Raw genomic sequence first — 13,292 nt, forward strand, 5'->3', positions numbered from 1 at the left:
GATGCATAGTGGAATCTTATTGTGCAAGACAAAAAAAACACAAAAAAACCCACAAAAGGTCAGATTCCTGCAAGTTATTACCCTGCATTAAACTGAAGCTGTGTAGCCTAAACAGAGGTACTGTAACCAGTATCCTTGAGCATCGTAAAATCAAACAAGGAATATGTCTGTCTTGTGAAATGTGACTGTGTGATTGTGATTAGAAAAGGTATTTGGTATCAGTATGGGAAAAGCGAGGATAACATAGGCAAAATAATGAACAGAGCGAATCCTTCATGTGAAATCCCAAACACTACAACACTCGGCTATCTGCACAAGTGCTCGCTGTCTAGGAACAGCTAACAGAGTGGACAGGACTCCGTTGTGTTCGCGTGAGGGCGACGTGATTCGGTTTAATTTGATTGGAGTCTAGAGACATATTGCTCGTTGAGAGGATATAGCCTACCAAAGAAGGCATAAGGGGAGTGTGTAATTCGTCTGTTTTCAAGAAACATTATCCTACACCGGCTGATCAAATTATTCATGCAATCCATACTGCCAATAAAACGAAACACAGACCAGACCGAAGATATCTTCAAGTTCATTTTCAGCCGGATGAATTCAATTTGAAATATTATGACCTGTAGCCGAGTATTAGGTCTACAACAGGCAGAACATTCTTTGTGATTTGGATCGACTTTTTAAATGAGCCATCCTTGTTTACATGAATCCCAAACCTTGCTTGGCCTTATGCATCAGTCAGTGAATTGCTCCCCACTCTCTAACGCGTTAACTCCCAGATTGATGTGTCATCAGTAAATAACTCGTTGCTTTATGACCCAGAGAACAACTTTTACCGACAGAAAATGATTGCCTCCAAGTAATCAACACAAAGACATAATGTAGCGAGGGCAAGTTACAGGAATCAGATTACAAATGAGTAAAATAGGCTAATAAAAAAAATACCTACCTGCTCAACCTTCAACCGGTGTAGGCTACGATTAACAGCGTCTTGGCAAAGAAGGGACAACTAAATCAAATGCTGAAAGATCCCAGATAATATAGTTCCCTTAAGCGAATAGCTCCATTGTTAGTAATCTCGTGCTATTCCGTTTTTACACAACCATTGCAAACCTTGATTTAGCAAACAGTCAGCAGTTAGCTAAGATCAACACATCGTCACATTTACTATGGTTAGTCATTAAGCGTGCGTTCTTGATCAGCTGATTCACAACAACGACCAAGCAGAAATCATTACTTCCGGATTGGAATTTAGGGACACTCGATGTATTGGCACTCTGGATTTTAAACGTAGTCTGCCTACAACTACAGCTTGTGTAATATTTGGTCTCAATTCTACTATTTGATCATAACATATAATTAATGTATTTTACACTAAGCACACGTAGCGGGAATTAGAGAATCCATGTCCCGTAAACATATCGATAACTAACTTCGGAGAACAGCAGCAGTGCAAGTCCAAGTCCAAAGCAATCTATGAAGCATACATGATACTTTTTTTTGCCAATCAATTCGTGAGTGGTCCAATATAATGTATTTACAAATAATGATTCCGCATATCATCTTTATGTGTAAATATAAAAAGAGTAATCTAAAGTAAAGTAGAAACATCCTTCTAAATGAAATCGATTACTCGGTATTCCATCCAGTTGTCTTACTCATCACTCGGAATACCATCTTCCATCATTCTCCCATGTTCACATCCTTGATCCACAAAATTCGCTAATTTACGAGTAGGTAAGATAGCAAAAACTACAACAGAATTCATGTCATCATAACCTTAACTCTTCTATGTGTTTATAGGTGTGTTAATTGCCAATATATGGAATAACACGTATAAATGAGAAACACGTGGTTCATGTTGACTCGTGCCGAGTTCTCTTCGTTGGAGGCTAGCTAGCTAGCTGTTAAGCTAAGAAACCAATGAATGTTAACATTTTATCTAACTTATCCTCGGGGATCCTTGAGGAACACTGAAACTTAACGCAGTGTTCTATTCAGCTTTTCAATAGGTCTACGTAGGCTACGGTATGGTCATTTGGAGAAGCTGATGAGGGCTAAAATAACTAGTATTCCTGTTGCATGACTTACAGAGAAACTGAGAGTTGGTCATATGTGCTCTTTTACTGTCAAAATTAAGTTAACGGCGTTCCTTCGCTGCACATCAGCTGTAGCAACGCAGCACTAGCATTTGTGTCTCTCTACATTTGCACCTTGACTGTGTCTTAACATTGTTCTCCATTTACGCAGACCACCAGTTGCAGTGTATTAAACCCTTGTGGCGTCTTGCCATGGGGTTGACGAAGCAGTACCTACGTTACGTCCCCAGCGCCGTGTTCGGAGTGATAGGGAGTCCCAAAGCCAACATCGCCTATGTAACCATTAGGGGAGGCGAGAAGGGGCGGTTTGTTGCTGTAGCAGCCTGCGAACATGTCTTCATATGGGACGTGCGAAAAGCAGAGAAGGTATAGTCAGTGCATCCTGCTGCAAACTAATGTGGTGTGTGTGTGTCATATTAATATCAGGAACACCCAGCTCTGTCATGGTTGTAACTCTTATGTAAGTGCACAAGGTGTTATGATTCTTTTTGAGAGGTTTGTCTTGTGTCCTCTTGGATTTCATGACTTCCAATTCCTACTCCTATTCGAACATTGTACATAGTGTTTACTCCATTGATTGAATCTTCAACAATTGAAATGTCCCGATCGATGTACTTGGTGTTCCTTACCTGTGGCAGGTGCTGATTCTTGAAGGGAAGAAGCATGAAGTAACACACCTGTGTGCATCACCTGATGGCATCCACGTCGCTGTGGGGTATGAAGACGGCAGTGTGCGCATCTTCAGCCTGCTCAATGGTGAAAGCAATGTGTCCTTCAATGGCCACAAAACTGCAGTCACAGCCATCCAGTATGATTCACTAGGTGCCCGCCTTGTGACTGGATCACGGGTAAGGCTTGGATGTAGTTGGATTGTATTGTTTGTGTGTTACCCAATACCCAGTAATGATGATGGATTTTTTCTACTTTTTCCAGCTTTTGTTTTAGGCACTCCTTATTTACTCTTTATTTACTTATAGAATAGTGTTGGTCAGTGTTCATCAATAACTGAAGTCCATGTGTTGTTTATCTTTCTTTAGATGTTGCCATGTTTTCTGTATTTCTCATACTTCAAGAACATTTAAGGATACAGCTTAATTAGACAAGCGTAAAATGTATCAGCATTTCACATATAGCCAGTACTTAATTAATATTCTTATATTTAATGCATGATAGTGAGCATAAAATGCTCTTTGAATCTACTATATGCTATTAATTGTGCCTCTATTCATCTTGCTATTGCAGGACACTGATGTGATCGTTTGGGACGTGATAAATGAGTGCGGTCTGTACAGACTTAAAGGACACAAGGATGCCATTACTCAAGTCCTCTTCCTGAAGGAGAAAAACCTACTGGTCACCAGGTATCACTCAAAATATATGGCATCAAGTAGACAAGTTGAATTTCCCACAAATGCTCATTTGGTTCTGTTTTGATGTAATGCATTCTTAGGATGTGGTCAGTGTAGTTCATGAGTGATATTTGATAACGTTTCCTCCTCTACCTCCAGCTCAAAAGACAGCTTTGTGAAATGGTGGGATTTGGACACTCAGCATTGTTTCAGGACCATGGTGGGACATCGCAGCGAGGTGAGAATGGGATGCGTTATGAGATGCAGACAGTGTGTGTGTGTTATGTTCATGCGTTCCACTAAAATCTTCCTAAGTCTGATTGTAGAATGTAAAGGCGTTCGATTCCTAAATGCAAGACATTTAACACAAAATGAGAAAAAGAGAGCTTGATGTTGACGTCAGTCAGACCTTCATCTGACCAACTGAAATGTCTTCTCCTCAATAAACCAGATACCATTGGTTATGTGAGGAGTGTTGCTCTTTTTTGTCTTTTTTCATATTACTGTGTATAAGTAGCAGTACTAAGTAAGGACTAAGTTACTACACTAACTAACCGATATGTTTCAAATTGAGATCGCTGTCTGTGGCAGTGGATGATGAATACAGACTGTAGCCAGTCATTGTTTAATGGCACAGTTCCATGAGGTTTCATTGGATCTTGTTCTGTGTCCGTCAGGTGTGGGGGTTGGCCCTGCTCAACCAGGAGAACAGACTGCTGACGGGCTCGGCGGACAGTGAGCTCAGGGCCTGGGACATCACCTACCTGGACCAGGTGAGCGGAGCCTGCTGTTAGGAGGAACTAACATGCAATAGGAAACAGAAAAAGCACTAAAGTGTAAACTCTGTCTGTAATTTATTGGAAGTAAGACAGTAGATGGACGTATTTAGGCTCTTAGCCATTTTCAGCGTGCTACAATTTCCAAAAGACAAAAAAGACAAGAAAGGCTGTGTTTTTAAAGCTGGCAAAGAACTAAGGCCACTGATTGATAGCCAGGTGTAGTGTTTGATGGATCCTAATAGGGGAAAATGTAGAAGTGAATCAGTAGTGGTGTATGCTGGCTAATCTTTTCATTGAAAATAAAGCCAATACCTTATATTACAGATGGTAAGTCATTCTGGCTGCATGCTGTCAGTCATTAAGAGATTTTTCCCATGACTGCAGCATTTAGCATCCTAGGATTGCAATCAGCAATCAGAATCTGTGCTGCATAAATCACTGTTGCACACAGCTGCATCATGTAATGTTAATGTGCTGTTGAACGTGTGTTTTCACAGGGGAAGGAGGAGGGGGAGCCGCAACAGAAGAAAGGCAAAAGCCTCCTCGATGATGATGAGGACGATGATGGCAGTGACGGAGGTGCTGACGATGAACTGGAAGAGGTAACTCACTGCAGCCGCGCGAACAGTCTCAGTAGACTCCCTATCAAACATCACTCAGTCAAGTAGGGCTGTGCCTTTAGACAAGTTAATAAGTAATTGTGTTAGATAATCGAAACTAAAATAATCACGATTATGATCATTTGCCTTATTTGAGCATTCCCACCTTCAGCCAAGCCTGCCCAACCAAACCAGTGCTCATCATGGAGCTTTGCTATGCTGATGATGGCCTAGGGCTGAAACACCTACTTTTGAAGACACGCTCCAGTAAAGAGTTTTGCAAGAGCTAGTGTGGTTTTCAACTTTGTTATGCTATGACAGGAGACATCAGACCCGACCGATGTAAGATATCGGCTTTAGACTGTGTTAAAAAAGATCATACTCACAAAGGCCTCGATGAAGATTAGATCTTAAAGTTCTGAGTCAGAGTCTCAAGCAGAAGAGCTTTTTTTTCTGATGTGAACAGTTAGAAGTTTTTTTTTGTATTGGCTTACGTCAACAAAACCAGCTTCATCCGGCATCAACAGATGTTTTTCACTCTGGAATGTCCAGAGCACAGTTCTGATCAATATCAGTCGACCACACAGTCACTGCTCCTTTGTTCCCAAGCATTGTATGGGCCCTAAGGCACAGATGCCATACCACTTTCCTGAGCACATTGAAATGCTAGCACATTGTTCCCACACTGGATGCACTCAGTGTAAATAAGTGAAGGCAAAAAGCACAAGAAGAAGCAGATGCTTTTCCAGAGTCTTCCAGTTTTATGGGATTAGAACCAAAGTCGAGTTCATAATGGTAGCCAGCAGCACGCCTGCGTCACGTATGAGAGGTTGCGAGTTTGTGTCTGGAGTGTTGCGAGAGTGGACTGCTCTCCTGACCTGCCGTCATGTCCTGATGTCTCCACAGAGGATCCTGAGCTGTAAGAAGGCCGGCTCCATCCTCCGAGAGGGTCGGGACCGAGTGGTGTCCCTCATGGCCGACCCCAAAGCCAGGGTCCTGCTGTGTCACGTAAGTGTGGACCTGCACTAACCGTAATGACATTCAGCCATGTCCTGTCTGCTTTCACACACAATATTGAACGTATAAAAAGCTGTTATTAGCCCACTACAGGGACTGCTTACCGTTAAATATATGAGCTGAATTACAAGACTAGACCAGAGGTGTTTTCAAATTCCTTGAACAGGGGCAAACATTCACCGCAAACATGTTTGTATGAACAGATGTGAACTACCCCCTCAAACTGTTAGCGAGTGTTTGCAGTTAGGTGGCCTATGTTTGCGAATTTGAATGCACCTCAGATGCATGACATTGACAAATAAATGATATGTCACTATTCACAATATTCATAGTAGAAGCTGGTTCATGATAGATGTGTGCTATTGGGATTGATGTGCTCTATTGGGGTCCTCAGGGTACTGATAACGGTCTAGAGGTGTTCTCCGTGTTGCCTGAAGAGGAGATCCAGAAGAAGATGGACAAAAAGCTCAAGAAGGCCAAGAAGAAGGCCTTGAAGTACGTAATGCTCCAGTCGACTACCATCATGTTCAACGTCTCCCAAAAGCATTGAAGTCAATGGCATTTATGAATTTATGGCAATTTATGGCAACTGTCGGCTGCCTGCCTTGGTGTAATCTTTATGGGGTAATTTTGTGGCTTAATGTGGTCTAGTATTGGTGCTGCCCCTGAGGAGATGTATTGTTATTGTATTGTTGTGCTAGTAATTGACATTGCGGTCAGAGAGCAAAGGCCGTGTGTTGACACGCGTCTCCTCGGTGTTTGGTGTGTGGTGCAGGGCACAGGAGGCGGGGGAGGAGGCTGCAGAGGCCAGCGTGGAGAGGAAGCTGAGCGACGAGATCTTCCGACTGCTCACACTCAGGGCATCCGCCAAGATCAGGTGAGGAGACACACACACACACACACACACACACACACACACACTGCCATTTTCTTTGTGGTTATGGCTCTCCAAAGTGAGTGGTTATGGCTCCCACATGAGTGGGAACGGTTAATTGCACTTTTACCTTCTGTTTAACTCTGATTGAATTAAATGGAGTGTAGGTTGGTGTAATGCATATACATTAGTGTATTGCAATCCCTCTCCCTGTGGTTCTCAGGTCTGTGGACTGCCTGAGTAATAATATATGGTCAGAGTAGTACAGTATCTGTTGGGTGGTGTCAGTGTTAATGGGAGTATCTCTGTGGTCCTCAGGTTTGTGGACTGCCTGAGTAATATGTGGTCACTGTGTTAGTGTTAATGGGAGTATCTCTGTGGTTCTCAGGTCTGTGGACTGCTTGAGTAATATGTGGTCACTGTGTTAGTGTTAATGGGAGTATCTCTGTGGTTCTCAGGTCTGTGGACTGCTTGAGTAATATGTGGTCACTGTGTTAGTGTTAATGGGAGTATCTCTGTGGTTCTCAGGTTTGTGGACTGCCTGAGTAATATGTGGTCACTGTGTTAGTGTTAATGGGAGTATCTCTGTGGTCCTCAGGTCTGTGGACTGCCTGTCACTGCCCACTGGTGACCTGAGGCTGGCGCTGCTGCTGCAGAACAACACGGTGGAGACGTACTCGCTCCGGCCCAGCGACCAGGTGCCCGCTGGCGAGAAGACCTCGCGCCTGACGCTGGGCGGCCACCGCACCGACGCCCGCACGCTGGCCTTCAGCTCCGAGAACACGGCCATCCTCTCGGCCTCGGGGGAGACGGTCAAGGTGTGGAACAGGTATGTGTTCTCAAGAGACAGCCCTCATTTAAATGTGTGTGTTGTGTGTATGTATGTGTGTGCGTGTGTATATGGTTGCAAGTGTGTGTGTGTGTGTGTGACTGTATGGCAGGAATGTCAAGAGAGGTAGAGGCCTCATTTAAATGGACGGATAAGTGAAAAACCTCTTGTGCATGAACTATGGCTATTGTGTTGCATTTGGAAGTATTGAGTGGACTGTTTAATGCTTAAGGTTTTACCCGTGATGTTAAAATGGCGTATTGATTTTCCCCTCATTATTAAATTAAGACCTTACATTTTGCCTGTTGTTAAAATTAGGGTCTCTAGATTCAACACCAAGTAACGTGCAATGAAAGCTATTTCTTGTTAGGAGGTTATATCACATTTAAGATGTCAGATACTCAGATACTGCTTGCTCCAACGTAAAAGAATGTCTAGACCTGGGTCTAGACCCAGCAGCACATGTTGAGACCTGATCTCAACATGTGCTGCTTAGTTAGTCAGCCATTAAAGCAATAGTTTGGAATTTTGGACATAGGACCTCATTTCCAACTTAGCCAGGGGGTCGATATAGGTCAGTGGAGACCGTTTTCAGCACATTTCATCCAGTCCGTATAGCTGCAGGGTTGGCCGGTACTAAGCTGGTGCTGAGCTAGCGCAAGTCAACGGTATAGGTCCTGTGTCCTATGTCCTGCATCAAATCAGATCAACACCCCCTCTCTGACCACTTCCTGTCTGACCACTTCCTCTCTGACCTTCCTCTCTGACCCCTCCCTCCGTCCTCCTCCTCCCTGCCTCAGGGCCACTCTGCAGGTGGTGCGCACCATGGCCTGTGAGTACGCCCTCTGCTCCCTGTTCGTCCCCGGAGATCGGCAGATCATCTTGGGCTCCAAGGTAAGGTCATTTCAGTGACCGCTAGGACAAGATCATGTGCGAAGTAGAAGTGGATGGACTTTACAACTTGATCTCCTTGTCATGTCATGTGCCGCTCTCTGTCTAACTGTACCTCTCTCTTTCTCTCCCTCTCTCCCTCTCTCCCTCTCTCTCTTGCTCACCCTGTCTTTCTCTTTCTCGCTCACCCTGTCTTTCTCTGTCTCTTTCTCTCTCTCTCTCTCTCTCTCTCTTTCCCCCTCTCTCTCTCTCTCTCTCTCTCCCTCTCTCTCTCAGTCGGGAAAGCTCCAGGTCTTTGAGCTGTCCTCAGGCAGCCTGCTGGAGACGACAGACGCTCACAGTGGCGCGCTGTGGTCCATGTGCCTCGCACCTGACCAGGTACGCCCCTCCCACTACACTCCACCTCACGCAGAGGAAGTGCAGAATGCTAGTCGCGTCTTCTGACGTGCATCACATCATGATTTAGTTGAGAGTGTAGGACCTTGCTCTACCCAGCTGGCTGAAGCAGATAGCATAAGATACAGTATGTTGTGCTCTATGAGTACAATTTAATTGAGTTATCACACAGCTACATTTACTCTCACTTAGCTAGACACGTTTGACATGTTTTAATCTGTTACTGGCTAAACAATGGGTCTTGGTTCATATGCTCCTAGACCAGGACCAATCATTAATCAATTGAATTCTATTGACTGCAGATACTGTGTCTGTGTGTGTGTGTGTGTCTGTCTGATATACTGATTATGTTGTGTGTTCACGTGCAGAGGGGCATCGTGACTGGTGGTGCAGACAAGACTGTGAAGTTCTGGGACTTTGAGCTGATAAAGGACGAGCTGGGTGGACAAAAGTGAGAAAAAAACCCTTATCTCTTAGAAGTAAAGGATGAGGTTAATTATGTCAGCAGAACAATGTGAATCTTTCCAAGTGTTACGGGGGCCATACTCTTATCAGGCCAATTTGGTTTCTCAGTGAGAGTGTGACTAGGATTTTTTATTCACTTAAGTGTCTGTGTGTGTGTGTCTACGTCTCTGTGTGTGTGTGTGTGTGTGTGTGCGCGTGCGCGCGTGTAGGAGGTTGACACTGAAACACATGCGCACTCTGCAGCTGGACGAGGACGTGCTGTGTGTGCGCTTCAGTCCAGACCACCGGCTGCTGGCCGTGTCCCTGCTCGACTGCACCGTCAAGGTCTTCTACGTGGACACACTCAAGGTAGTGGGCTCTCCCACGGCTCTCCCACGGCTCTCCCATGGCTCTCCCATGGCTCCCAGTTCCCAGTAACGTGCTTCACCAGCACACAATGGAACCAAGAGGTGTTCCACCCTGGAATTGTCAAGGCAGCCAATGCCATGTACACATAATACCACAACGCAATACAAGCACAGTACGCACCATCACATTTTGTTTGAGAGACTGAGAGCCAGTCAGCTCGTCCAACATCAGTGTGTGAACTCACAAATGTGCCTCTGGAAGAATGGTCAAAAATTCACATAAACACACTCCTAATTCTTGTGGAAAGCCTTCCCCGAAGAGTTGAAGCTGTTATAGCTGCAAAGGGTGGACTGACGTCATATTAATCCCTACAGATTAAGAATGTCACTTAAATTCACATGTGAGTCAAGGCAGGTGACCCGATACTTTTGGCAATACAGTGTATTTACCAGTTATTTCAGTATGCACAATATTTTCCATGTGTTGGAAAAGTTTTCATAACTAAAAGATGCTCAGGAAGTGCAGACCTTTCCAAGGCCAAATTTAGCCATTAACAACAAATCTGACAATGGATCGAGGCAAAATATTTTGAGCTCGTCATTGATAAGTGTTCAATTAGTTTTGTCTTTGATCATTGTCCTTGTGTATTGGGGCGAGAACAAATAATCAAGCACCGATCATTTTAGTTGGGATAATGTGATTATTTCAGCCTCACAGATGGAGAAAAGACACCGCTATTTGAAAGAAACGGGTTGCAATTAAAATTCTTTAACACAATCTGTAATTTGCATTTGTCAGCAGGTAACAGAACATTGAATGTATAAAAAAATAGAAAGACAAAACTTGCAGGTTATTGTAGGTTAAGGCATCAACTGTTCTGCTACTGTACTGTACACTGTACTACAGTACTGTAGTAGTTACTGTAGCCTATATTCAGGTGAATTAAATATGTTGTGATTCTAAGTTTTCAGGATTGGTCAGTCGGCAGTCAGTCTTCTGTTGAATTCTTCAGAGGGCTTTATTTACAGTGCCGTAGACATGCGTCATGTGGCTGACAGATACAGTCTGACGTTACAATACAAGTTACACTTCTTATACAGTCTTGACAGATGTCATTTCCATCACTCAGTCAACAACACATTTTGCCACACAAGGTGGTGTCCCTAAACGACCGATATTTGTGGCATGCCTTCTGGTCTGTCCTGATCCCTCTAAATTATTAAGACACCACTGCACATTGCTGAGTGACATTCGAATGAGTTGACAATCAGGCATGGACAGTATTTCTGATGTAAAATATTTATACTTATATTTATTGTATTTAATATAAATACAAAGTGTTATTTTGTAATTTGTACCGATTGGGTATTCGAATATATATATTATTTGGATGCATGGCATGGCTGCTGTATTTCGACGGTCATGTTCAAATTGGCAGTGGTCTCTTAATTTTGAATATGAATGTCAACTCATTCAAACTGTAGGATGGCTCCATGTGCATGTAGGCCAAGATGAACTAAATAGATGTACTCAACATATTTAGTCGGCAGGTCTGCTACAGTAAAAGAAGTCACAAACAATGTAGTCATGTAGACTGAACAATTTGGGCGAGCACTGGAGTTTGTTTCAGCACTGGAGTGAAATTTTATAATATAAATATATTATAAAATATATTATATAATTATACAGTATAATAGAAACTGTAATTGTAGTTGTTAGATCCATTATGGAGATTCCCTTCATCAACAACTGTCCCTGGACATGTCCTTAGTCCTAACTGTCTCTGTTGTGTCTCTTTCAGTTCTTCCTGTCTCTATATGGACACAAGCTCCCCGTCCTCTGCCTGGACATCTCACACGTACGTACCCGACTCATCAGACCCCTCTGTTGGCCTTTTCAGTCCAGTTCATGTCTCTTATGTCTTTGTCTGTCTTCATATTTCCTGTCACGCTGAAAAACTCTTGATCTCTTCTGTTCTGCTCTGCTCTGCAGGACAGTGGATTGATAGCCACGGGCTCAGCTGACCGGAACGTGAAGATCTGGGGCCTGGACTTTGGTGACTGTCACCGTTCCATGTTTGCACACGATGACAGGTAAACATCAGGAGCAGCCTGCTGTGTGTGTGTGCGCACATGCTGATTGATTAATCCCTCCTCAAACAGTGTCTATGATGGTCTTTCATTTCACTACATCTAAACTAATGTTAGCATTTGGCTAGTTCACCTAATAATAGCAGCATTGGTTATTAAACTAATAATGTTAGCATTATTGGCTATCTAAGCTAATGTTAGCATTATTGGCCATCTTAACTAATGTTAGGACTATTGGCTATCTGACTAATGACACGAGACAAGATGTTGAATTTCCCCAAGCAGATCTCTAGGGTATCACACATTACAGTGTCCAGACCTCTCTTAGTCTAATACTTACCTGTATACCTTGATATGTCTGTTTACTTACTTACTTACTAAATGTAAGTACAAACAAATGGTTTGTTCATTATAAAAGAAACTCTAGAACCCTAATGACTTCCAACCAACTCAGGACGTACATTTGATTGACTGTGTTAGCGTCTGACGAAGAGAAACTTGAGATGCGACAGGGGAAAAAAATGACAAAAATAACGTCAGTCACATATGGCCCTGCAAAGTCACAATTTTTTTTGTCATTCGGTGCTTTCCTCCTTCCAATCATTGTGTTTTTTTTCTCTCTTTCATCTGTCTTTGCCCCCCACCCCTCCCCTCTTTTCCCAAGCGTCATGTTTCTCCAGTTTGTCCCCAAGACCCATCTGTTCTTTACGGCGGGGAAGGATAAGAAGATCAAACAGTGGGACGCCGACAAGTTTGAGCACATCCAGACTCTGGAGGTGACATGGCCCAAAATGTTCCCCCTTTTTTTATTCCGTTCCCATGTGTGCTTGCTAGTCATATCCTGGGAGGTTACGGGGTGAAAGAGTGTGTGTGTGAGTGTATATATTTGTGTGTGTGAATGGAAAACATGAGGAAACCCAATGGGATGCATGCTGTAAATAGCTCCACCTGGCTATTTAATTAGATTTTTTTTTGTCAGCCATCTGTGTGTGTGTGTGTGTGTGTGTGTGTTTTTGTGAATCGTAGTGTTTTAATTACACTTTCCACTTTTTCACACTTTTAGTTTGCGTAGCATTCACCCTGCTGTTTCTTGTCCTGAAATGGCCCAAAATTAACTGTTTGTTTGTGTGCATGTGTGTTTGTGTGTGTGTGTGTGTGTGTGTGTGGGCGCGCGTGTTTGTGTGTGTCCGTCTGATCTCAGGGCCACCATCGGGAGGTGTGGTGCCTGGCCATCAGTCCCAACGGGGACCACATCGTGTCGTCCTCCCATGACAAGTCCCTGCGCCTGTGGGACCGCACCAGAGAGCCCATCATCCTGGAGGAGGAGAAGGAGATGGTGAGGCCTGCGCCCTCCAGCACGCTAGCAGTGTCCAGGGCCTTTGGGGTTATATTGAGAAACACTCTGTGTGCGGTCAGCTCATTTGGAAGAGGAAACAATGATTGAATTTGGTTGTGTGTGTTAGTGTTTGTTTGTGTGTGTGTGTGTGTGTGTGTGTGTGTGTGTGTGTGTCTGCTTGGGTGCTCTATACGATGGTTCTGTGTGTGTGTATTTAGTT

The 13,292-nt window shown here is 43.7% G+C and overlaps 2 protein-coding genes across 6 annotated transcripts in view; one reads left to right on the forward strand and one right to left on the reverse strand.

Moving 5' to 3' along the window:
- The window catches only part of gdap2 (ganglioside induced differentiation associated protein 2), a 29,850-nt gene extending 28,639 nt beyond the window's left edge, over positions 1 to 1,211 (reverse strand). For 2 of the 4 annotated variants that reach the window (XM_062534457.1, XM_062534456.1), the window contains exon 1: positions 950 to 1,210. The gene's annotated coding sequence lies outside the window, so the exon portion shown is untranslated. Of the gene's footprint in view, positions 1 to 949 lie in introns of all 4 variants that reach the window. The other 2 variants (XM_062534458.1, XM_062534459.1) reach the window with 2 other exon arrangements.
- A 437-nt stretch (positions 1,212 to 1,648) lies between these two features.
- Positions 1,649 to 13,292, forward strand: part of wdr3 (WD repeat domain 3) — a 16,701-nt gene continuing 5,057 nt past the window's right edge. The window contains exons 1-19 of one of the 2 annotated variants that reach the window (XM_062534461.1): positions 1,649 to 1,733; positions 2,251 to 2,465; positions 2,738 to 2,947; positions 3,342 to 3,460; positions 3,608 to 3,686; positions 4,126 to 4,221; positions 4,725 to 4,829; positions 5,733 to 5,834; positions 6,238 to 6,338; positions 6,619 to 6,720; positions 7,316 to 7,546; positions 8,347 to 8,440; positions 8,714 to 8,815; positions 9,202 to 9,284; positions 9,508 to 9,646; positions 11,448 to 11,504; positions 11,639 to 11,739; positions 12,401 to 12,512; positions 12,938 to 13,072. In XM_062534461.1, coding sequence (XP_062390445.1) covers positions 2,292 to 2,465; positions 2,738 to 2,947; positions 3,342 to 3,460; positions 3,608 to 3,686; positions 4,126 to 4,221; positions 4,725 to 4,829; positions 5,733 to 5,834; positions 6,238 to 6,338; positions 6,619 to 6,720; positions 7,316 to 7,546; positions 8,347 to 8,440; positions 8,714 to 8,815; positions 9,202 to 9,284; positions 9,508 to 9,646; positions 11,448 to 11,504; positions 11,639 to 11,739; positions 12,401 to 12,512; positions 12,938 to 13,072 — 2,142 coding nt within the window. In that variant the 5' untranslated portion in view covers positions 1,649 to 1,733; positions 2,251 to 2,291. Of the gene's footprint in view, positions 1,738 to 2,250; positions 2,466 to 2,737; positions 2,948 to 3,341; positions 3,461 to 3,607; positions 3,687 to 4,125; positions 4,222 to 4,724; positions 4,830 to 5,732; positions 5,835 to 6,237; positions 6,339 to 6,618; positions 6,721 to 7,315; positions 7,547 to 8,346; positions 8,441 to 8,713; positions 8,816 to 9,201; positions 9,285 to 9,507; positions 9,647 to 11,447; positions 11,505 to 11,638; positions 11,740 to 12,400; positions 12,513 to 12,937; positions 13,073 to 13,292 lie in introns of both variants that reach the window. The other variant, XM_062534460.1, reaches the window with a different exon arrangement.

The sequence above is a fragment of the Sardina pilchardus genome, chromosome 4 (genome assembly GCF_963854185.1).
Source record: "Sardina pilchardus chromosome 4, fSarPil1.1, whole genome shotgun sequence".
NCBI lineage: Eukaryota > Metazoa > Chordata > Actinopteri > Clupeiformes > Clupeidae > Sardina > Sardina pilchardus.